Genomic DNA, 22,914 nt, shown 5'->3' on the forward strand with positions numbered 1-22,914 from the left:
ATGTGTACAGGAAAAAACTTGTCTAGGAATAGCATTTTGATTGTACAGACTAGACTGAGCCAGTGTTGTAATCCATGTTTGACATATGTAGAACATGTATAGATCAGTGTGTAAAACACAACAAGCAGTTTTAGTTTAAGTGGATGGATATTTATTTCGAATTAGGGAATAGAGTTGTGTTCATTCCACTGCGTATACAGCTCATAACCCATGTTTTCATTTTACTTTCTACAGGCCGTTTTACCATAGCTTAGATTGTTAAACTGTTTGGTACCATTGTTGTTGTATATGAAACTTTTTTTCACTTTTCATGCTTTTATGCTTATTTTCACTTTATGCTGGGTGCATTTTGTTTACCACATATTGATGCTTGGACAGCCTAGAAATTACAGTGAGTGGTGCTTCTGCACTTTATGTTGTAGCCCTGCTGTCAGTCCCTGCAATTGTAAGTGAAAAAACTTTTTTCTCTCTTTTGCTTTCCTTTAGAGCAGATCAAGAGAGGAGATTTCTTTCAAGGCTAATCAAGAAATTCCATACTGTACTGAAATTAATTCCTCCTTCAGGTAATTAATATTTCCTTTTTACGTGAGACTCTTGCACTGTTAGAATATTTATGTATTTGCTTCATGCTGGTTACTTTGGATATACTGGCCGTAAATGATCGTTGTCAGATATAATGCGGACCAGCCTTAGGATTTGGAAAGAACCTCTTACATGAACATAAACCAAGTTGCAGTTTTAGAAGTTAAATAAAACGTGATTCGGAGATAAGCTTAACTGGTTTAATTTCTCAAAGTGTTTTGTTTTTTTCTGATACCATGACTGGAATGGGCCTGTTTCCTAAGTCAGAGGTTTGATAAGAATTCATGAAATTAGTATTAGGCTCATAGGTTCATACTAGGCTATCTGCCCCGGGGGCAATTATAAGCCTAGCCCGATTCTGTATGGCTTACGCCACCCCTTGATTTGAGTATACTGTGCCCTTTTTAAGGTTTCGTTTACTGTGCCTCTAATAGTGACACGGGAGTAATCCCTGGGACAAACCTACGATCCCCCATCCACCTATCGAGATTCTTCTTGAAGAGATTCAGTGAGGTGCTCTGCCTCACATGAACTGGAATTCTATTCCAGAGCGAGGGGAGCCTCTGGGTTATGAACCTGTCCCTCCAGCAAGTTCCATTTATTTCTGTGCTGAGGTTCAAGTCCCTCGAGCGTGTGGCTCTAAGGGATTTAGATTTACTGAGGTGGAGCATGTCCATTAATTCTGGATTTGACATAGCTTTGTATGTCAGGCATAGATCGCCTCGAAGTAGGTGGTATGCAACTGAGTAGAGCTGGATTTTTTTTAACCGAGCAGCACATGGCATCTGTTTGAGACCCTTGATCCTCTTGGTGAGATACTTTTGGGGTCTTTCTAATTGCTGCAGGTGTTGGGAAAGGTACATCCCAAAAGGGGCATTGTATTCTATGATGGGCCTGATGAGGGATGAATAAAGGGGCACGATTACCTCTCTTGATCTAGATGTGAAACCCTTCGTGATGAGGTGGGCTATGTAGAAGGTCTTTCTAACCACTTTGGCAATGTGGTTTTCAAAGGAGAGATTGCTATCAACTTGGGTCCCCAGGTCCCTAATAGCTTTCTCTGTACTTAATGGGTTTCCGCCTATGTGGTAATTTGTGGGCACATTGTTTTTGCCAAAGGGTATGACTATACATTTTTTGGCATTTAGCTTTAAACCATGGCGCTGGCTCCAGTTATCTGTCTCTGTGAGACCTTTTTGAAGGATGTTTGTGTCAGCTGGAGAGTCTATTATGGCACCCAGTTTGCAGTCGTCTGCGAACTTGGTGAGCCATAGTCCTCCCATGTTTGCCTGTACCTCGGAAAAGTATATACCGAACAAGAGTGGTCCCAGGACAGAACCCTGTGAGACACCACTTGTGACCGGTTTCGAGTCTGACATGGCTCCAGCAACTCTCACTCTGTGGGTTCTGTCTTTGAGCCAGTTTGCGACCCATCTTGTGACATAGGGGTTTATATGTAAGTTGGATAGCTTATCTATGATGCCCGAGTGGGGTATTGTGTCAAATGCCTTTGCAAGGTCCAGATAGGCTGTGTGGACTACCTTCCCTTCATCTATGGCTTTGGTGACTGTTTCGAAGAAGTCATCCAGGTTCAAAAGGCAGGATCTGCCCGAACTGGGTAGGATCTAGTGTCTGTAGGTCCCCAATGTCTTTGTTTATGAGCTCCATGATTATCCTCTCCATAGCCTTGCAGACTAAGCTAGTCAGGCTTATGGGGCGATAGTTTCCAGGGTCCGTAGAGGCTCCACCTTTGTGGAGTGGGACCATTGTTGCTGTACACCATTCTGTGGGCACATATCCTGTAGTGAGGCTGAGATTGTATAGCTGTTTTATTTGAGGGATTAGTTCCTCTTGGAGTTCATGTAGGATGCAACCTGGGACGCCATCTGGTCCCATGGAAGTATTGTTTCAGTCTTTGATATTAACCAAGACTGGTCTTCTTGGCACCTTCAGTGTGCCCAGAATTGCCTCCTACTGCAGTTCATATGGGGTTACATGTATTGGTAGCATGTTTAAGTACAATTGTAAATTCTTTATTAGTCCTGTTGCTACTGTTATTAATGGAACTGGGTACATTATTCTCATTTCTACTTGCATATCCTGGCATTTTGTGACTGTCATAGGTTCATAGCTAGGTACTAGGTTATTGGCCCTAGGGTCTATATAAGCCTAGCCAAAAAGGTACCTGGCTTTTGCCACCCAAGAAAATTATTTTCATGTGCCCCTTTCAAGCAGAGCCACATAAGTGATCCCTGGGGTGAATTTCCTATTTGCCATCCAATCATCAAGATTGTTCTTGAAGAGTGCTAATGAGGAGCTCTGTTTGACATAGATAGGTAGTCTGTTCCAGAGTATGGGAAGTCTCTGGGACAGGAATCTATCCCTCCAGCATGTTCTGTTTATTGTGGTGACAAGGTTTAGGTCCTTACAGCGTGTCGCTCGGAGGGATTGGGATTTCTTTAAGTGGAGCATGTCCAACAACTCTGGGTTTGACATAGCTTTGTATGTTAATCGCCTCTGATTAGGCGAAATGCGACTGAGTAAAGCTGGAGTTTTTTGAGACGGTCTGCGTAGGGCATCTGTTTGAGGCCAGTAATCCTCTTTGTGAGGTATTTCTGTGGCCTTTCCAGTTGTTGTAGAAGATGTCTTGTGAGGTACATACCAAAAGGGGCGCTGTACTCTATAATGGGTCTAATGAGTGATGAGTAGAGGGGAACAATGACATCTTTTTTTCTGGATGAGAAACCTTTTGTGATGAGGTGTGCCACGTAGAAGGATTTCCTGACCATTGCGGCGGTGATTATCAAAGGAGATACTACTGTCCACCTGTGTCCCAAGGTCTCTTATCACACTTGTAGACGACCACCTATGTTGGTAGTTCATGGGTACAGAGTTTTTACCAAAGGGGATGACAATGCACTTTTTGGCATTGAGCTTCAGGCCATGGCTTTGACACCAGGCTTCTGTCTCAGTGAGGCCCTTTTGTAGGATGTCCACATCGTTAGGAGTTGCGATTATGGCTCCTAGTTTGCACTCATCTGCAAACTTCATTAGCCAAAGACCTTCTGTGTTAGCCTGTACTTCAGAGAAGTAGATACCAAACAGGAGAGGACCCAGGACTGAACCCTGTGGTACTCCACTTGTCACTTATCTGAAGTCGGACTTGGAGTCTGCTACTTTCACAGTGTGGGTTCTGTCCATGAGCCAGTTAGCAACCCATCTTGTGACATAGGGATTTATACCTAGTTTTGTGAGTTTATCTTTAATTCCAGAGTGGGGGATGGTGTCGAAAGCCTTGGCGAGATTTGGACAGGCTGTGTGAACCACCTTACTTTCATTTATGGCTTTGGTGAGTGCTTCAAAAAAGTCAATTAGGTTTAGGAGACATGATCTGCCTTTTACAAATCTGAGCTGGGTGGGGTTCACAGTTTGGAGATTACCAATGTCTTTGTTTATGAGTTCCATGATGATACGTTCCATGGCCTTTGCAGACCAGGCTCGTCAGGCTAATGGGGCAGTAGTTCCCAGGGTCCGTCGTGGCTCCCCCTTTGTGGAGTGGGATAACTGTTGCGGGGCACCTTTCAGTGGGCACAAAGCCTGAGGTGAGGCTATGATTGAACATGGTACGTAGGTGGGGTGCCAGTTCGTTCTGTAGTTCATGTAGAACACAACCTGGGATATTGTCAGGTCCCATGGATGCTGTGTTCTTGGCTTTGGAGAGTTTTTTTTTTACCTGTGCAGTTGTGATTACAGGAACTTTGCATTCTTCCAGTATAGAGATGGGCCCTCTAGGGGGTGAGAGGAGGGTAAAGTTAGCACTGAACCTATCTGCTAGGATGTTGGCAATATTAGTTGGTTCTCTATCTTTAGTGCCATTGTGCTATAACTCAGAGCAGATCTGAGTGTTGCCATTGAGATTCTTGACCTAGCTATAGAATGCTTTGTGGTTGTTCTTAGAGTCAGTGGCAATTTTATTTTCGTAACTAGCTTTGGAGAATTTTATGAGGGATCTCAGCTTCTTACTGAGGCTGACCAGGGAATTCCTCCAGTCATGGGATTTTACCTTTTTTTGCAGCAGTTTCTTTCTTCTGTTGTAGAGTTTGTTTATGGCAGAGGACCACCAGATTGGCTTCCTTTTTTTGGAGGATAGCATGTTGGTTCTGTTAGGGATAGCACGATCCATGCACTTGTGTAAGTGCTTATAAAGTGCATTTGTGTAGGATTCAGCAATCGTACCTCTGTTGTCCGTCTGAATGGCTATCATGAAGTTTGCCACTTCTGTCTTAAGAAGTGTGAAGTTGGCTTTGGAGAAGTTTTTTCGGTGGTTTCCCTAATGGGGGGTGGGGGCAGGATGTGGATGTCTAGGGTGATTAGCTTGTGGTTGGATCTGGCCAACGAGGAATTGACCTCTGGAGTGGAACACCAGTCACCCATGCTGGTAATGAACAGGTCTAGGATATTGCTGTCCCTAGTGGGGGTGTGAATAAGTTGATCCAAGGTGTTGGAATTTATGAATTTCAGAAAACTTTGAGCAAAAGGGTTGGTACATGAGTTGTTTTCCCAGTTAATGGTGGGGTAGTTGAAATCGCCCATTATTAGGGTGTTGGGTTGTACCCTAATATGTTCCAGTGTATCAAGAAATAAGGAGTGGGAATCCTGGGGCATGATGGGGGGTCTGTAGCAAGCTACAGTTTGGATTGCGGTCTTGCCCAGAGTTAGTTGCACTTGGATAATCTCGGATGCATTATGCTGTGCAGCTAGCTTGGAGGTGTGGATATCCTTAATGAATATGGACACGCCTCCGCCTATAGTCCTTCGGTCCATGTAAAGTGGCCGAAAGGTGTGGTATGAATTATAGCCTGGTAATGCAGGGGTGCTCTCTGGTGCTTTGAACCAGGTCTCTGTCACTGCACAGATATCTATGTTCTCCATTTTAAGGAGTGTCTCGAGTGAGTGCATTTTGAGGTTTAGACTTCTAGCATTGAGTGCCATTACCCTCAGATTTTGCTTGCTTGTACCTGTTACAGTGGTGGATTTGTCATTTGAACTTTGCCTAAAAAAGGCACTATAGGGGTGGCAAGAGCCTTAGCCAGTATCCGGAATCCCAAGGGTGACAGGTGCAGGCCCTCTCTGGCAAAGCATCGTGGTCTGTCGATCATGTCATCCCAGGCAGACAAACAATGGATCCCCTTAGAATGACACCAGAAGCTTGGCCAATTGTTGAAGTCAGTTTTGTCCTTGTACTGTGGTATCATTCTGGGTGATGGCAGGATGCTACTCAGGGCTAGGGTCATACCTGCCTGGGCTACAAGATCGGAGAGCTCCTCCATGTCTCTTCATGTAGTCCAGGAAGGTACGTCTCAAGTCATTCTCACCAACATGGCCAATGACAGAGTCATATTTGTACTTGTTGTTGCGTGACATTAGTGTGTGCCTTATGTGGCAGATCCTGGCACCCGACAGGCAGCTGACAGTTACTTTCTCCTTGTTTAGCCTGGTGAGTGGAACATCAGTGTGTGTGACTATAGAGTCATCTATGACTAAAGTGTTGGGAACGTTGTTATGCCTTATGGGCTGTGGTTGAGTGGCACACTGAGTTTGTGGGCTATGTGTCATTTGTGTTGTGTTGGGGGTGGAGTTTGCTTGTGTTTCTGCTTTGGAGGTCCCTGTTGCTTGGGCAGGTTTTTATTGACAGCCTCCGTGAATGTTGGTGTGTGTTTTGTGTTTCTCTGTGTATGTTGTGGTGGTGTAGGTTTTGAGGGGCTATGTGATGAGTGTGGTGTGGTGCAAGTGTTTGCCTTCTCCTCTTGACTGTCTAGTCCAGTCTTGGTTGAAGAGAGCTTTGCTTCCAGTTTGGCTGTATAAGTGCATCTCTCACAGGTTGTAGTGTTGGGTAGGAGGAGAGGGTTGTCTGTGTACATGAGGCAATTGCTGCATTACCCCAAGATGCCCAGATTCATCAGGCAGACAGGAGAAAACACCGGCAGCTGACCCTTAGACATGCCTGGATAGGTGCTTATTTATTAAGTACTAAAAACTGCTTTTCTCTAGACAAGTGAGGAAAGTTGAGTGCTGTAGTAATTTGTAGCTTATTTAGTGCTTACGAGTTCTGAACAAGTGCTGAGCTCAAAGAAACAGATTTGAGTGCTGAGACTAAAAAAAACTGCCTAGTTCTAAGAAACAAAATTAAGCTAGAAGGCTTCCCTCCAACACAGAAAGGCTTGGGAGCTCAGAAGCTTACAAATAGTCCTGGATACAGTAAATCTGTATGTGGACTAGACTGTAAGGAAACAAGCTTAATTTTTTTTTCTTTCCTTCCCAGATGCTCTCTTTGTACAGAGTAGGAGTGCCTGAAATCAGAATATGATTTCACCGCACTCAGTTGAGTGAGCAAATGAGATGGGCCTAGGAGGAGTATCCAAATACAAATTTACAAGAGGGGCATGCAGTTTCAAAGCCACCAAGATTAACACCAAAACAAGAATAGGGAAGGTGGGTGGGAACTAACTGTAGAGACACAGAGCCACAATTTTCAGTTCTATCAATTTTCAGTGAGAAACAAAAATAAATAAAAATGCAGTACTATATGGAAAAGTGCTGATAAAAGTGTACTTAAATTTGTTTATACGTCCAGTTGATTGCATGCAGATCTTAGCCGGCCAAAGCTAAAGTATTTAGCAGAAAAAAAATGCGCCACTTATATAAGGCAGGACAGCCCCTAGGCTAAAACACAGAATCTCAAAGTGAAACTACCCCCCCCCCTCCACTGCTGTCAATGGCTGCACTTCTAACACAAGCTCTCTGTAGAGACACAGAGACACAATTTTCAGTGAGAAACAAAAATAAATAAAATGCAGTACTGTATGAAAAAGTGCAGATACAAGTGTACTTAAATTTGTTTATATGTCGAGTTGATTGCAGGCAGATCTTAGCCGGCCAAAGCTCAGGTGTTTAGCAGAAAAAAAATAAAATGTACAACTTATATAAGGCAGGACAGCCCCGAGGCTAAAACACAGAATATCAAAGTGAAACTACCCCCCCACTGCTGTCAGTGGCTACACTTCTGACACAAGCTCTCTGTAGAGACACAGAGCCACAATTTTCAGTTCAGTTCAGTTAATATTCAGAGAGTAACAGCAATAAATAAAAATGCAGTACTGTATGAAAAAGTGCAGACAAAAGTGTACTTAAATTTGCTTATATGTCCAGTTGCTTGCAGACAGATCTTAGCCGGCCAAAGCTCTTTTTGTACCTGATTGGAATGATTGGGTGTAGCAGTTTCAGTGGTAATGCTTCTTTTCTTAACTCATTAACACCTATATGGTGTGAAATATCTCACTTGTAGCAGTCTGCACACATTTTGCATTCCACAACATTTTCTGAAAAATAAAATTAAACTGTGTAACTTAAATGTAGATATTTTGTGAAAAATAAAAGCTGTTAAAACTGTAAAAATATCAGTTATCAGTAAGAAGTATTGTTTACAATGATAATAGTCAGTGCATTATACCTTTCCATAAATACCATATTATAATGCACACCCCCAATACATTTTTGCTAAATGTTCACAAATTACCATATATTGGAAGCTGTACAAACTAAACAAATTGTTAGAACATTTTTTGTTAACCAGAAATAAGCATTCATGTGACAACAAAAAATTCCTCTAAGTGCATGTTTATTGAAATATTTACAAATATATGAAAACATATGTTTAATTGTATAATTAATATAAATAACACTGAGTATCTCTCAAAATGTGCAACTTAAATTAAAGTACAGATATCAAATAGAGTTTCATTCAACATCTATTACATCATGCAACAGTTTATATGTCACTTGGTGCCTGAAGTATTAAATACATATGGAAATATTATTTATATTTGTAATTACTAACAAACAGCTAGTACTATCTCAGGCATAGTGTGATATAAATGGATATCAGCAATTAATTGACAGTTAATTTTCCTGTTTGCCACTATGCCATATCACAGCATTACCCCTCCATATAGAGCTCTCAGTTATGAAAATATGAGCATAAACATGGATATAGGAATAGTAAGTGACAAACAGTGATAGATTTCTCTACTACAGAACTTTTCTCTACTACAGGACTTTAAAGATTTTAGTGTCATTTTGTTAGTTACTCATTGCACTTAGTAATACAGCCTATTATTAGCTGTTAAGTCATTTAGTTAACTCAGACCCTACAAAAAATCTGGATGCCATAAGGAGCTGTGGGTGTGAACTGAACATGTACAAAAAGGTACAATAGACTTGAGTGAGTTAAAGTCTGGCAGCTGTTGAAGAGGGCTAAGGTTGTTTTAATCCCATCAGCCTTCATTTGTTTACTGTTTGATCTTGACCAAGTTACTTAATCCGACATAGCTTTCAGTTCAACACTGAAAAGGGACTGTGTGTCCAGTGGGCATACCTGGTTAACAAATATGTATTATTATTATTACTAATTATTATTATTAACTGCTATATCTGTTTATGAACTGTTGGTAATAGGTAATCTCGTATGATTATGAACATCATTCTCTGTAATGCTTTGTAGTGCATGTTTCCATTGCTTCTCAGCTGTTTATGTATTGCTGTATTTGCACAGGACCCAATGCAGTAGTCTTGGTGCCTCTGGGAAATCCTTTACCCATACCAGTTAGTTGAATTTGACCAGTTATGAATGAGGAATTGGTAAAGCTTGTCTTATCAAAAATAAATCATAATTCAGATGCAGGAACTGAAAGACGTAATAGATATTTTTTAAAAGGAATATCTGAAAAGCTGATTTCATGTTTGATGTGTTTGTTTCAAAGACTTTTTGAGGAGGCATGTGTTCCCAAAATGTGGAAAGAAGCTACATTAGTACCTGTTTTGAAAAGTAAACCAGCATATAAGGTAGAAAATTACTGACCTGTTAGTTTGACTTTCATACTGGGTAAATGTTTTGAAAGGTTTTGTGGCTTTCCTGGAATCAAGTCTTAGATTTTGGCTTTGACATTTATCAATATGGTTTCCTTTCAGGTAGATCATATGTTATTAACTTGATAAGTTTTTATGAAAATATTGTTAGTTCTTTGGACAGTTGGATACCTTTGGATATTTTTTGGGATTTGGTTAACACTTCTGATTCCATTCCTCATGAAACAGCTGCATGTATTTTAGATAGTCTGGTTATGTAGCTAAATGGGTATCAAAATAGTTATTAGGCATGACTTGTAGAGTAGGAATAAAAATTTGTTATTCTGATTATATAATTATGGTAAGGGGTATGCCCCAGGGTTCTGGTTTGGGGCCATTGTTTGGTTTAGTGATGACTGAATGTCTATAGTCAGATTTTATATGGTTAATTAAGTTTGCGGATGACATTAAAATAGGTCAGACAGTAACTAATTTCAGTGATTGGTATTTATTCCAAAAACATTTGAATAACTTGTATGAATGGGTAGCAATTAAAAGTATGAAATTTAGTGATGGTAAGTGTACCATTTTACATTTTGGTTGCAGTAATAACCAGTATCTATATGGTTTGGACAATCAAAGTTGTGCTTCTTCTGAAGTGATAAAATATGTGGTTATTGATATGGTTATTGTGGTAGATATGAACTTGAAATTTGAAGCAAATGTGACAAATATAATTGTGATGTGAGGCATTGCCAGCTGTGCCAGGAAAAGTAGGGCAGAGGATGTATAACATATGCCAGCAGAGGTAGATGAAATTTTGTAAAGAATTGTATGTCATTTGTATATCAAACTGATTTGTATAGGTGTTTGTGTTGAAAAATGTATTTGTAAAGCTGCTTGTGTTATAAATGTACCAACAGTGTGCTCTGCTGGACAGAAAAATAAATTTACATGTTTTATTTTAACTGGTTAAATGTATATGTTTTAACAGAATATAGTGGAAGGGAAGAGGTTAATATCAGTCCACTTGACTTTGAAAAATAGTAAGAAATTAAATTACTTATTTAGACCATAAAGATTGTATCTTACAGTTCTGGTTGCAGCCAAAGGCACAATGTCTGGAACACAAGCACTAGGAAGCCTTCTGTATTGGTTTTAGCAGTAAACTAATTGCTACTCTGGAAGGGTAGAAGTTTGAAAGTGTTTTATAACTTGCCGGTGCTGCAGCAGATTTTAGGAAGGCTCTCTCTGTGTGTATTATTGACACACATGCTAAATCCTGACAGCTTCTAGCTAAGGGGGGAGCATGGGAACTAGAAGTCAGATGACCAAATGTATGTGATGTCACTCTGTAATCCATCACTAAAAATGATGTTTTAATACGAGGTGAGACTGAAGTCTCATTGCAGTCTATTTTTGTAACCTGAAGAGGAAGGACCCCCTCACCTACTTCATCTTGCCTTGCTCTAGTAAGTGAACCAGGAAGTAGTAATTCTTTAGATCAGACAGGAAAATATAGTGAGATTAGTTAAGTACTGTTTTTATGTATCTGTGTAAATCTGTTTGTGTTATTTTAATATTTCCTGTGAATGAAATTCTAGTGTTTATTGTAAATCGATATTTAGTATTTTCATGTTCTTTTATTATTTATTAAATATATTTAAACTTTTCATTGTGGCTGGTCCTTTAGAGAATATTTTAACCTTTGAGAGTACTAGTATCAAATTGGTGACACTGTGGCCTCTTCTGAAAGCCTTATTGCTGTTGGTCAAACTACCATTTGTATTAATACTAATTTCACTCTGTATAATTGGGTACCCCTGGAGAGAGAGAGAGAGAGAAAGACAGAGATGGTTGTCTTTCAAAGAAAGATTGGAACACTTGTCTTTGTACTGTCAGGCCTATCAATTTGTAAGAGGTGATATTATGATGATATACGGGCATCTTTAGACATTAATTTTGCAGATCATGATATTGGTACCAGAAATAGAAATTTGGATGTAAGCTAATTCAAGGCTGAAGAGCTCTTTTTTTCTGAATAGAGAAGGTAGGATTTGGAATTTATTGCTTAGACAAGTGAGAATGGCTAGGAATTTGTCTATTTTTAAATGTGATTTACACAGTTGGTTTTCCAAGTTTCTATACTCTTCAGTATTGTCTGTAAGGTAAACTATAAATTAACCTATTAATTAATTGAATCATTGTGTCTTTCAATGTGCTGACACTCAACCATACGTATATCACATCCAACAATGAGATCTGCAACTGTTTTCCACTATATATTTTTATATCCTTGAGACTGGATACTTTCATGCTCCTTGGTTGCCTCTGCCACACTCTGTTTGCTGGTTTTATCATTTATTTCTTTGTCTGTGGCGAGGCATTTACTCCGTTGGGTGTGCTCTGTTCTTCATTACTATTTTCCACTTCTGTTCTACAGAACCTACACTTGTCTTTCTCCCACGTGTCGTATAGACTCAGTAAATGAACGTATATATAGCCCAGTGTCCTGGATATAGCCATTATTAGTTTTTCATCTTTTGGTTTTAGTTCACCTGTCCTTAGGAATTCCTGTGTAAAGTCTTGACCAGCTTGAGGAGATATCTACACTTGTCACCATATTTGTGGACTTTCCATTTTTTTCCTTTTCATCTGATCCTTTTCTTTATATAGATATATATATATATATTTTGGCACTGTTATTTGCTGTCTCATTTTTGTCTGTTTCTGGTTTGATTTCCATTCTAGATCTGTTCCGAAATGCTTTTGCTAAACTAAGCCAAGGTACCATTTTAGACTTCTCTTCATGCTTTAGAACTGTGACTATATTTGGATCTGTTGAGGTCAATAAATATGTTTGCATATCCACAACTGCAGATCTGTATATACAGTCAATTTCAAGGAGGCTCATAACTCCTTAAGAATGAGGGCTGTCTAATTAATAGTACATACTAATTTTTTATATATCCTTTGATAAACCTGAAGCATTTTTCTATTGTCTAACTGATTCAGTGCTTTTTCCTTGATAGTGAATCACACAAAAGCTGCAAGTTAGAACAGGAAGAGCAAATCAGTTTATATCATAGATTTTATTTTTGGATGTCAAAGCGGTTTTCAGTCACTGTTCTTTAGTCTTCTGAAGTATTCCTTACCGAGCTTTATTCTCATTTGTTCATGTTTTATACTTGACCCTCCATGTGTTTATACACTTCTCCCTGATTGAGTTTCTTTATATTGCATTCCTGCCACAGGTTGATATTTTCCTGGTGCAGTAGTCGTATTTTTATAAGTGTTGCTTTTGCACATTTATCAACACCAGATGTCATTTTGATATAATCTGAGAAAATGTTAATTATTTGTACTTTTACTTTCATTTCCCTGTCTGATGACCTGTACAAATTTAAATTGCTCCAGAAAAGTAGATGGGATTATGTTTAGAGAAGGTTGGTTTCTAGGAGTTAAACTATAACCATAGCTTGGCCTACACTATAACCATAGCTCGGCCTATTAAGTACACAGCTTAGTGAGTGTAAGGCAAAACAGTATTGACAACAAAGAATCACTCTGAAATACCCCCTTTGAATTTTTAACCCTGGTGGTTTGTCATTGTTTCACACTGCAGTGTAATTGATCACTGTAGGGTGTATCCGGTATATCTGTAAGCATTCCGTTATCCATGAATGTGGAATGCTCTCAGATCTTCCCCTTTTTTAACTCTCTTTTATGGCTTTGCTTTGCAAATAATAACACTCTGTTCTGTTATTACCTATTTGTTCTGTTGCCATAATTGATTTTTTTTTTCTAAAAGACACTAAACTCTGCATCAATTCCAGTATATAATATGTATATTGTTGGAATGCAAGTCATTGGTCTGTAGTTCTTAGGATGGCTTATAAATTTACTCTTAAGGAGGAGTATCATTGTCATATTTTCCTGTTGTTAACAAGTCGGTGTCTATTGAGGGTGTGTGTTAGTAATGCTTACCGAAGGCTAAATCATTGCCTAAAGATGGTAATACCTTCAGCCAGACTTTAGATACTGTGTCTGGGCACAAGGTTTTCCATTTGGAAGCTGTTCTTAATTTTGTCTCAGTATCTCTGGCCATTACTTCATCCCACTTCATGTCATCTACATTAAATGAGCTCCTTACTTCTATTAATTCTTCTGTCCATTCATCATCTTTGTTATATTCAACAGGGTCTTTATAAATACTTTTCCAAAATGTACCTATTTCTTCTTTTTTGGTAGTGTTCCTATTGCTTTTGCTTTATTTCCCAGTTCTCTATAAAACATTCTTTGACCTCATTATCTAATTTACATAACTCTGATTCAGGTGTAACCAACTGCCAGTGGTTAATTACCACTGTGGCCATATGCATCTCATTGGCACAGGTACCTCCCTGTTCACTCTCTCACACACACAGACATGAAAGTAACATGCCCACCTCATCACTTGATCACCCTCCTGAACACACTCACCTGTACACACACATTTATCAATCCCCTAAGTTACTCATCTACTGCAACCATCTGGACATGCACACACCTGCACATGCGAGTGCCCACGCCCGCGCACACTCACACATGCACACACACACAAAATCATCCATGGCCACTTGTAACCCTGCAAGTATAGGTGCATGCATACTGACACACATTTACCAGTAATCCAGCCTTGCCATTGACTGTAAAGGGAGAATGCATTTTTGGCTATGTTAATCTGCACAACCAACTAAGTCTGTGAATTAGCTGACTATGTAACTCTCTTCCCATAGACATTTCTGGGGAGAATACATGGTTAATTAGCGTTAGCTGCTTCCATGAATGCCTCATTAGCATTTAACTTATTAACACCTATGTGGTCTGGAATATCATGCCTCTTACTTTCTGCACACATATTTACATACCAGAGCATTTTTTGAAAACATCGATTTAAAAGCATAATATAATCCAGGATCTGGAGTAGGAACTTCATTTGTCAACAACCTGTGGGTCTTGGATCTGATATCGGATCCGAGCCGGCAACTATTTATACAGCTATGGATCCGAGCTCCTAGCTCCTCCCCTCACCCATAATCCCCTGCCAACCCCAAATGACCTCAGATCTAGTTTGCCGCTTTTGAGTGTGTCGGCTGGATTTTGAGTTCCTGGCAATTTTTTGAGATAAGTGTCTTTTTTTGTCTAATCAGCCTAATTTTCAGTAATTTAATCAGTGTGTGTGTGTGTGTGTGTGAGGTTTCCCGTTATTCAGTTAATTTTTAGTGTTTACCCTCCCCTCGCTGGTCATTAGTGTGCTTGTGTGTGCTTGCGCTTGGGGCCTAGTGTGTTTGTGTAGCTTTTATTTAGTTTTGGGTATGTCAGAGGCCCAAAACCTATTTTTTCTAAATACACCGAGTGTGGCCATAAGGTCTCTCTGGCAGAAGGCCACACTCAGTGTGTTCGGTGCCTTGGGGTTGAACACCTGTCCTCGGGATGTACCATTTGTGCAGCGTTCAACCCCAGGGCACTGAAGGAGCGGAGGTCGAAGCTGGTCCTAGCGGGACTCTTGTCCCCGGATTCGGCTTCGGCCTCCGCTACTCCCGTGGCACCTCCTCAGCCTGTGGTGGTGGCCACTCCTGCCCCCCTTCCCCCGGCCAGGATTCAAACTCCCACTAAGGCGCCGGAGGACAGGGAGGCCAGGAGGGAGAAACGGAGGGAGAAGCACCACAAGCGGCGGGCTGAGGCCTCGGCTTCGGCCCCCCCAGCTAAGCGGGCATCTCCCTCCCCGGCTTACAGGTCTCCTCCTCCTCGGCTCCGATCACCTTGCTTCTCCCCGGGACCTGAGGAGGAGGAGGAGACCCAATCTCTGTCGAGGTCATCGAGGGGCCCGCTCGGTGGCCTCATCGAGATACACCTATAGCCTGTCTGATGCAGACTTGGACTGGATGATGAGAAGGTTCATCCAGGCCTAGCTGCAGATGGGAGTGCTCCTGCCCCCCCCCCTTCGGGGGGGAGCTTGACACCCTTTTTTGCTCCGATAGCTCCTTCTCCGACCCGCTTCCCGGGTTCGGAGCGCATGGAGCCAGGCAGCGTTGGAGCCGGGGGTGGGTCGGCGCCGATAGTACTGGGTACTTCGGATCTGACCCTGCCCTCGAGTCTGTCGGTTCCATCGTCAGATCCGATCTCTCGGAGCAGTGGCCCGAGCTTCGGATCCGAGGGATTCAGTGTGCCTTTGGCTCCGTCCAGGTCGGAGCACACTGGTCCCTCGGATCTGACTGTCGCGGCACCAGTTCCGATCCCTTCATCGGATCCGAGTGGGAGTCGGCTCTCGGAGCCCAGGGAGAGCGGCTACCCTCGGCCTTCGATGTAGTGGAGAGGGCTCTGTCGAGAGCATCCAGACCCCTGGACCTTGTCTCGGCTCCACCCTGCACTCCCTGTCTGCTGGGTCAGGCTTCCATCACCCGGCCACAGGGACAGCCTGCTTCGATGTCCCAGGTTCTTCCTTTGGAACAGGACATTTCTGGTGAGACCTCCTCGGACAGCCCCCCCCCGAGGAAGTGCCTCGCAAGCCTAAGTGTAAGAGGAGGCACGTGGACTCCCCCAAGTCCTTAACAGAGGGCACGGACTTGGATGAAGGGGAAGGCTCCCCAAGGTCACCCCCCTGAGGATGTCTCCTTTGGAGACATCATGGAAATGCACAGGATTGGGGGGGGGTCTGCCCCCAAGGCTTCCTCCGACGAGTCAGTGTTTCTGGAGGCATTCAAAGCAGGCCCGTCTACCTCTTGGGTGTACCCTCCGGCCGACCCCCTGGTGGACCTTGTTACCACCAGGGCGTGGAAGGAGCTGGACACTGTGGAGCCAGTCCCTAAATGCCCGGATAGGATTTTGAGCCCCCCCCTAGACTGGTCCCACTGGAGCAAGGGTCCCCCCGTAGATGCCATGTTGATGGCGGCAGCCACTAAGAGGGAACTAGTTCAGGAGAGCCCCTCGGTCTATCCACCGAGCAAGGAGTCCCGCTAGATGGATCGCATTGGGAAGCGGGTATTTAGTTCAGCGACCTTCTCAGTAAGGTCCCTGAACTACATGGCACATGTCATCAGGATGCAGCGGGATCTTATTAAAGAATACGCTGCTTCCCCCCCAGAGTCCATGTCGGCGGAGGACAAGCAGTTGTACTCCACTCGTATGGCCACTCTAAGATCTATTTCCAATACCTCTATGCAGCTGTTGTCTTACGCAACTGAGCGAGCCGCTAGAGCTAGTGGAGCGGGCCTAGTTATGAGACGCCAGGCCTGGCTCCGGCATTGTGACTTCACGGAGTCCTTTAAGGCGTCCTTTGCGAATGCCCCCTTTGATGGTTCTGCCTTGTTTGGCAAGACCATTCGCGAGACACTTGTCTAGAGCGAGGAGGACAGGAAGACGTTGTCTGCCGTTGGAGTCCGCTTCTCTGCTCCCCAGAGGTCCTTCTCTAAGAACCAAAAGGGACAGAAGAAGATGTGGTTCCGGAAATCGCAACATTCCCAACCTGCTCCGGACAACCAGTCCTTCCGTGGCAGAGGAGGACAGGGAGGACGCCATCCTAGAGGCAGAGGGGCCCCGAGAAATTTTGGGTCCAGAGAATCCTTCTCTGATCAGCCCACGCAACAGCCCTGAAGGGTTGCCCGACTTCTCCACTCTGGAGGCATTCGGGGGGCGCTTCTCGAGGCATCTGGCGGCATGGGAGTCCATCACGTCAGACCGCTGGGTGCTTCGGATTATATCCAGAGGTTACAAAATCCCAATGCAACATGTCCCCAGACTCAGGAACCTCCCCGATGTACCACCCAGTCAGAGGGAGGCTGCAGCCGCAGAAATCCAGCAGCTGTTAGAAAAAAGAGCCATCCAACCCGTCCCCCCAGACCAGCTCGGATTAGGGTTTTACTCCAGGTTCTTTCTGGTGCCAAAAAAGACGGGGGACTTAAGAACAATTCTAGACCTTTCCCTCTTGAACCTGTCGGTAACCAAGGAGAAATTCAGAATGGTCACTCTTCAGTCCACTCTCCCCCTCTTTCGGGAGAAGGACTGGATGTGCTCAATAGACCTCAAGGATGCGTACTACCACATTTTAATGGACAGACGATCCAGGAGGTTTCTCCGCTTCCGGCTGGGAGCCAGCCACTATCAGTTCAGGGTCCTTCTCTTTGGCCTCACCACAGCCCCCAGGGTGTTCACCAAAGTTTTAGCAGTGATAGCAGCCCACCTGAGACTCCAGGGAATGCAGGTCTTCCCGTACCTGGACGACTGGCTCCTGACTGCCCCAACAAGGCATCTACTCTGCTCAGCCAGAGACTTTTTTCTCCGCCTAGCCCCCCAGTTAGGCATCACGATCAGTACGGACAAATCCTCCCTTGCTCCGACACAAGTGATAGAGTTCATAGGCGCCAGATTGGATACGAGAAGTCTGCGAGCCTACCTCACTTCGGAACGACTACAGAATCTGAGACTTCATGTGCGGGCCATCTTCCAATCAGAAGCTCCACCGGCGGATTTGGTCCTGAGGGCACTGGGCTCCATGGCAGCAGCAATAACGCTTCTTCCATGTGCTCGTCTAAATATGAGGGTACTACAGTGGACCCTCCAAGTACAATGGTCCTTTCAGCTTCTTCCTCTCAATGACCCTATCTCTATCAGCAAGGCTTGCAGGAGGGCCCTGTTATGGTGGCTTCAGTCCCCAGACCTCCATACAGGCCGACCCTTCTGCGCTCCACCTCCTCTCGCCACGATGACCACGGACGCTTCTCGCCTCGGGGGGGGGGCATTGCTCAGGCAGAACAGTCCAAGGCACGTGGAACGACACAGAGACCTCCCTGCATATCAATGTTCTGGAGATGAGGGCGGTGCTGTTAGCATTGCAAGCACTTCAGAACCTTCTTCCCATAGGAACTATTGCGATACAGACGGACAACATGTCAGTTATCCTCTCTGCCGAGAGGCCATGAGGGTGTAGGAATGGGCGATCTCCACCAACCACTTTCTGATCGCAACGCACATTCCGGGAAGGGCCAACATTCTGGCGGACAAACTCAGCCACACTATTCTTTGCCGTTACGAGTGGTCTCTCAACTCCCGAGTAGCGAAGCGGATATTTGCGAAATGGGGGCAACCCTGCTGCGATCTCTTTGCCTCTCCCTCAAATGCGAAATGCGACAGCTTCTTTGCTCTGATTCCCCCACCAGGGGAGGCCCAGAGAGACGCTCTAGTGCATGCTTGGCCGCCCGGTCTACTTTATGCCTATCCTCCTCTACCCCTGATGCTAAAGCTCTTACAGAAAGCCTCTCGGTTGGGGAGCAGAATAATCCTCATTGCCCCATTCTGGCCATGGCAAACTTGTTTTCCTTACCTGTGGTCTCACTTGGTGAATCCTCACTGGATTCTGGATCCCAGCCCGGATCTAATATCCCATCCATCAGGCTTACCGACCCCGAATCTGGACAACCTGAAGCTGACAGCTTGGCTGCTCCAGTTCCACTCTTAATCAGGACTCCCGGCATCTCTTCACCAGTCAAAGCCATCTTGGTGGCAGCGCATAAACCTTCCCCCAGGAAAGTTTACCGCAGTAAATGGAGGTGCTTCTCCGTCTGGGCGGAACATCATAATTTGGACCCCTTCACTGCCCCGTTAACGTCCGTGTTGGACTTCCTCACCGGACTTTTTCAGCAAGGGGCTAGCTGTTCAGCAGTCAAGGTACAATTGGCAGCCATCTCCCATTACCATGTAGGACATGAGACAGGTCCTTTGATGTCAGCTAAACTATGTAAAACCTTCCTCAAGGGTACTTTTCTGCTCAGGCCCCCTATCAAAGAAGCCGTACCCCCTTGGGATCTATCACTAGTTCTTCAAGCCTTGACCGCTTCTCCCTTTGAACCAGCTGCCTCGGCCGATCTTAAATACCTGTCTTGGAAAACAGCATTCCTGGTAGCCATCACTTCAGCGAAAAGTGTTTCGGAACTTCAAGCTGTTTCCGTAAAACCCCCTTGCTTGGTTTTTCATCAGGATAGAGTGTAACTCAGGACCATTCCCTCCTTCCTACCCAAGGTGGCCTCAGAAACCAATATCAATCAGTCCATTAACCTACCAGTTTTCTTCCCTAATTATCAAAATAAAGGAGAGTACAAGCTGCATTCTTTAGATGTGCACAGGCACCTGCGTTTCTATATTCATAGGACTGCTGGTCACAGACAATCCGATCAGCTGTTCATTTCCTTTGCCAAATTCAGTTTGGGTAAAGCCGTTTCGAAGGTCACCTTATCACGCTGGATTTCCCAATGTATTCTAGCTTATGAAGCTTCTGGGAGGCCCGCAACTCAAGGAGTCCGTGCACATTCCACTCGCTCCACATCTACTTCTGCTGCCTTTAGATCTAGAGTTCCCTTGGATGATATTTGCTCGGTAGCCACTTGGGCCTCTTCTCATACCTTTATCAACCACTACAAACTGGACGTCATTTCCAGAGGGAGAGCATCCTTTGGCTCAGCAGTGCTCCGGAACATCCTTCCATGATGGCCGCCCAATATTCAGGTAGCTGGGGACTCTGTCCCACAGGTTGCTGACAAATGAAGTCCCTACTCCAGATTAAGAAGTTATGTACTCACCATAACATTCCATCTGAGTAGGTGGCTTCATTTGTCTGCAACCATCCCCCCTCCTTCCCCCTGGCCTTCAGAAGAGTTAGTTTTGTTGTATCATCCTGCCTTTTCCTGTTGGGATACCTTTCCAGGTATACGTAGGAGGGCAAACTTGATCTGAGGTCATTTGGGGTTGGCAGGGGATTATGGGTGAGGGGTGGAGCTAGGAGCTCGGGTCCATAGCTGTATAAATAGTTGCCGGCTTGGATCTGATATCGTATCCAAGACCCGCAGGTTGCAGACAAATGAAGCCACCTACTCAGATGGAACGTTATGGTGAGTACATAACTTCTTATTTTTCTAGAATAACAGTCTTACTGCTATTTTATTGATATTTCCTTGCTGTTTCAAATCCTGCTTATTGAAAGCTGGTAAATTGCTTAAAAAAGACAAACCCAAGACAAGTCTGGATGCGCTAAGGGGTAGGTGTTAACTAGGAGTATACATAAAAAGAGCTGTAGGCTTGAATGAGTTGGTCATGGACATGGCCCACATCAGTGATTTTTGCCAAAAATGTAGTATCACTACAATGGGCCTCTCCCTGAATCAGAAATGGTGTCTGAGAGTGATTGGCTGCCCGTTTTTGGGTTTACTGCTCATGGTGGCCCTGTCTGAATCGCGGGGTTATGCTTTTGTACTGAGTGTGTCTAGCTGCTCATGTTAGGTCTTACTGCTGACAGTGGCCTTTCTGAATCCCTGGGTATGTTTTTGTATTGAGAATGGTTGGCTGCATGTTAGAGGACTTTCTACTCTTAGTGGCCCTTTCTGATTCCCAGGGTATGTTTTTGTGTGAAACTTAAGTAGAAATTATAAGAAGTCAAAGCAAATAAGTCAGGTGGAATACAGGGACACCCAGACTGCATCCTGTCAAAAATGTACTTCTCGCATGCTATAATCTGTTTATTGCTAACCATTTTCAAGAAGGCTTTGTCTCTGCTTTTGAATGTTTCCCATTCCTGTGTATAAAGGGCTGTGTGTTCAAAACATTATGCCTTTTTAAGTTAACAGTTTTGGTCAACATATTTGAGGCAGGTATCTATAAAACATTCTTTGACTGTGCACTTAGCTTTAAAGGCAAAGTTTGCTGCTCCATCTTGAATTTTAAAGGGAAAAACATAATTTAATGCACTTTTTATGCCACAACATTAAAAATTAACATCTTGGATTTATACTGAAGTATGTACTTAGTCTTTTTAAGCCTAAATGTTTTTGATAGCTTTTATATTTTATATGTTATTCATTTGTCATTCTGAAAAGAAGTAATAGTGAAATTAAATTGAATGTTAGGAAAATTGGCAGTTCATCAAATTTAATGGTTGTTTTGACATTAATATGGCACTGTAGAAGGAAGGGTCTCTGGACATTTTCAGGAGAAAGTACTTAAATACTCAAGCTTCTGTAGCACATCACATAAGCTAATAAAAGCAAGTAAGCAACACCATTTTAAATGTATAACATTAGTCTGTAAAAACTTGTTTTTTCTTTGACATTTAACATGACAGAAATATCATGACTGAGAAATATTTATTATTTTAGTTCTGATATCATAACAGCACCCAAGAAATAATTTAGAAATTCATTGATTTTGCCAGGCAGAACACATCACAAGTATGTATTGTGAATAAAATGCCAAAAACTGAAGTCCGTCTGGTAGTAAATACCAGTATAAGGCTTTCTCTTGGAAACTGAAAATTTCCACAAAAGTTGTCAAGGAGATGCCATTACTCCTTTACTGAGTTAATTTAGTTGATACTTTTAGTTGTAAGGATGGAGTGCAGTCTGTGTTTTTGTTTTTGGGGTGTACACTAACACCAGTGACAGAAAATGCAACTATTCCGGAAAATTGTATACATTTTTAAACTACTTATAGAATGCTTATTCAGTGTAAAAAATATTCTGGTCATGTATTGTGTTCCTTACCATGAGGCAGTGTACACATTTCCAGTGGAAACTGAATGCACTGCTACTTGGCAAACTGTCACTGTGAAATGCCTTTTAAAATTAACATTAATTATCCATTTAGGTATGCACTGCATGTACAGTTGACATTCCATCCATAAAAGATGCAAGTGCAGCTTAGTGGTGAAGCTGTATCAACCTTATTGCCATGGGTGATAGATTTTTTTTTGGTGTTGGCATTTTTTATGTTTCTAGATAAGATCTTTATTCTTGAACAATTTATGACATTTCCTTCAAATGTGCTTTCTAGTTAGTACAGGGTATATTCCTGACCTGATTACATTCCCATTTTGAAAATGTCATTTATCCACCTCTAATGGAAACCAAGGGTACTGCAGCTTGGCAGACTATCATACTGATGTGCCTTTGCACATGTTTGTGTATGTTGCACTGTTTCAGTAACTCTTCAATGAGTGTATGTACTGCATTTCTCGACCGTGAACATAAGTCTTGCACCCTCATCTTGGAGAATCTGAACATAAAAAATGTAGTGCTCTGCAAATTTTTTTGACCACCTGTTCTCTAGCATCAAAGTTTTTTGGCTGGGTAGAGGTCTGACGTTGTATTATAATCATGTACAAAAAATTCTGCCTATAGTAGTGTATTTTAGCTTGCTTCACACATATGCACATACACCCCCCCTAAAGCTGGGGTGGCAGTTTACATTACCTGAGTATCTAACTGTTGTTGCAGAACTTCTGAACATGCCTGACCACAGTGCCAGAAATCCAGTAGGAAGCCTTTCTCCTGACAGATGTGCTTACTCTTCCATTTGAAAAATAGATTTATGTTTAGGCAAAGGCTGTACCAAATGCTGCCTTGG

General features: G+C 43.0%; 1 protein-coding gene across 3 annotated transcripts in view; it reads left to right on the forward strand.

Moving 5' to 3' along the window:
- The window catches only part of AQR (aquarius intron-binding spliceosomal factor), a 2,539,865-nt gene that overhangs the window by 403,612 nt on the left and 2,113,339 nt on the right, over positions 1-22,914 (forward strand). For all 3 annotated transcript variants that reach the window (XM_044073871.1, XM_044073874.1, XM_044073872.1), the window contains exon 10: positions 487-563. In XM_044073871.1, the coding sequence (XP_043929806.1) occupies positions 487-563 (77 nt within the window). The remainder of the gene's footprint in view (positions 1-486; positions 564-22,914) is intronic.

This window comes from Protopterus annectens, chromosome 6.part0, assembly GCF_019279795.1.
Source record: "Protopterus annectens isolate FY-2018-M chromosome 6.part0, PAN1.0, whole genome shotgun sequence".
Lineage (NCBI taxonomy): Eukaryota > Metazoa > Chordata > Ceratodontiformes > Protopteridae > Protopterus > Protopterus annectens.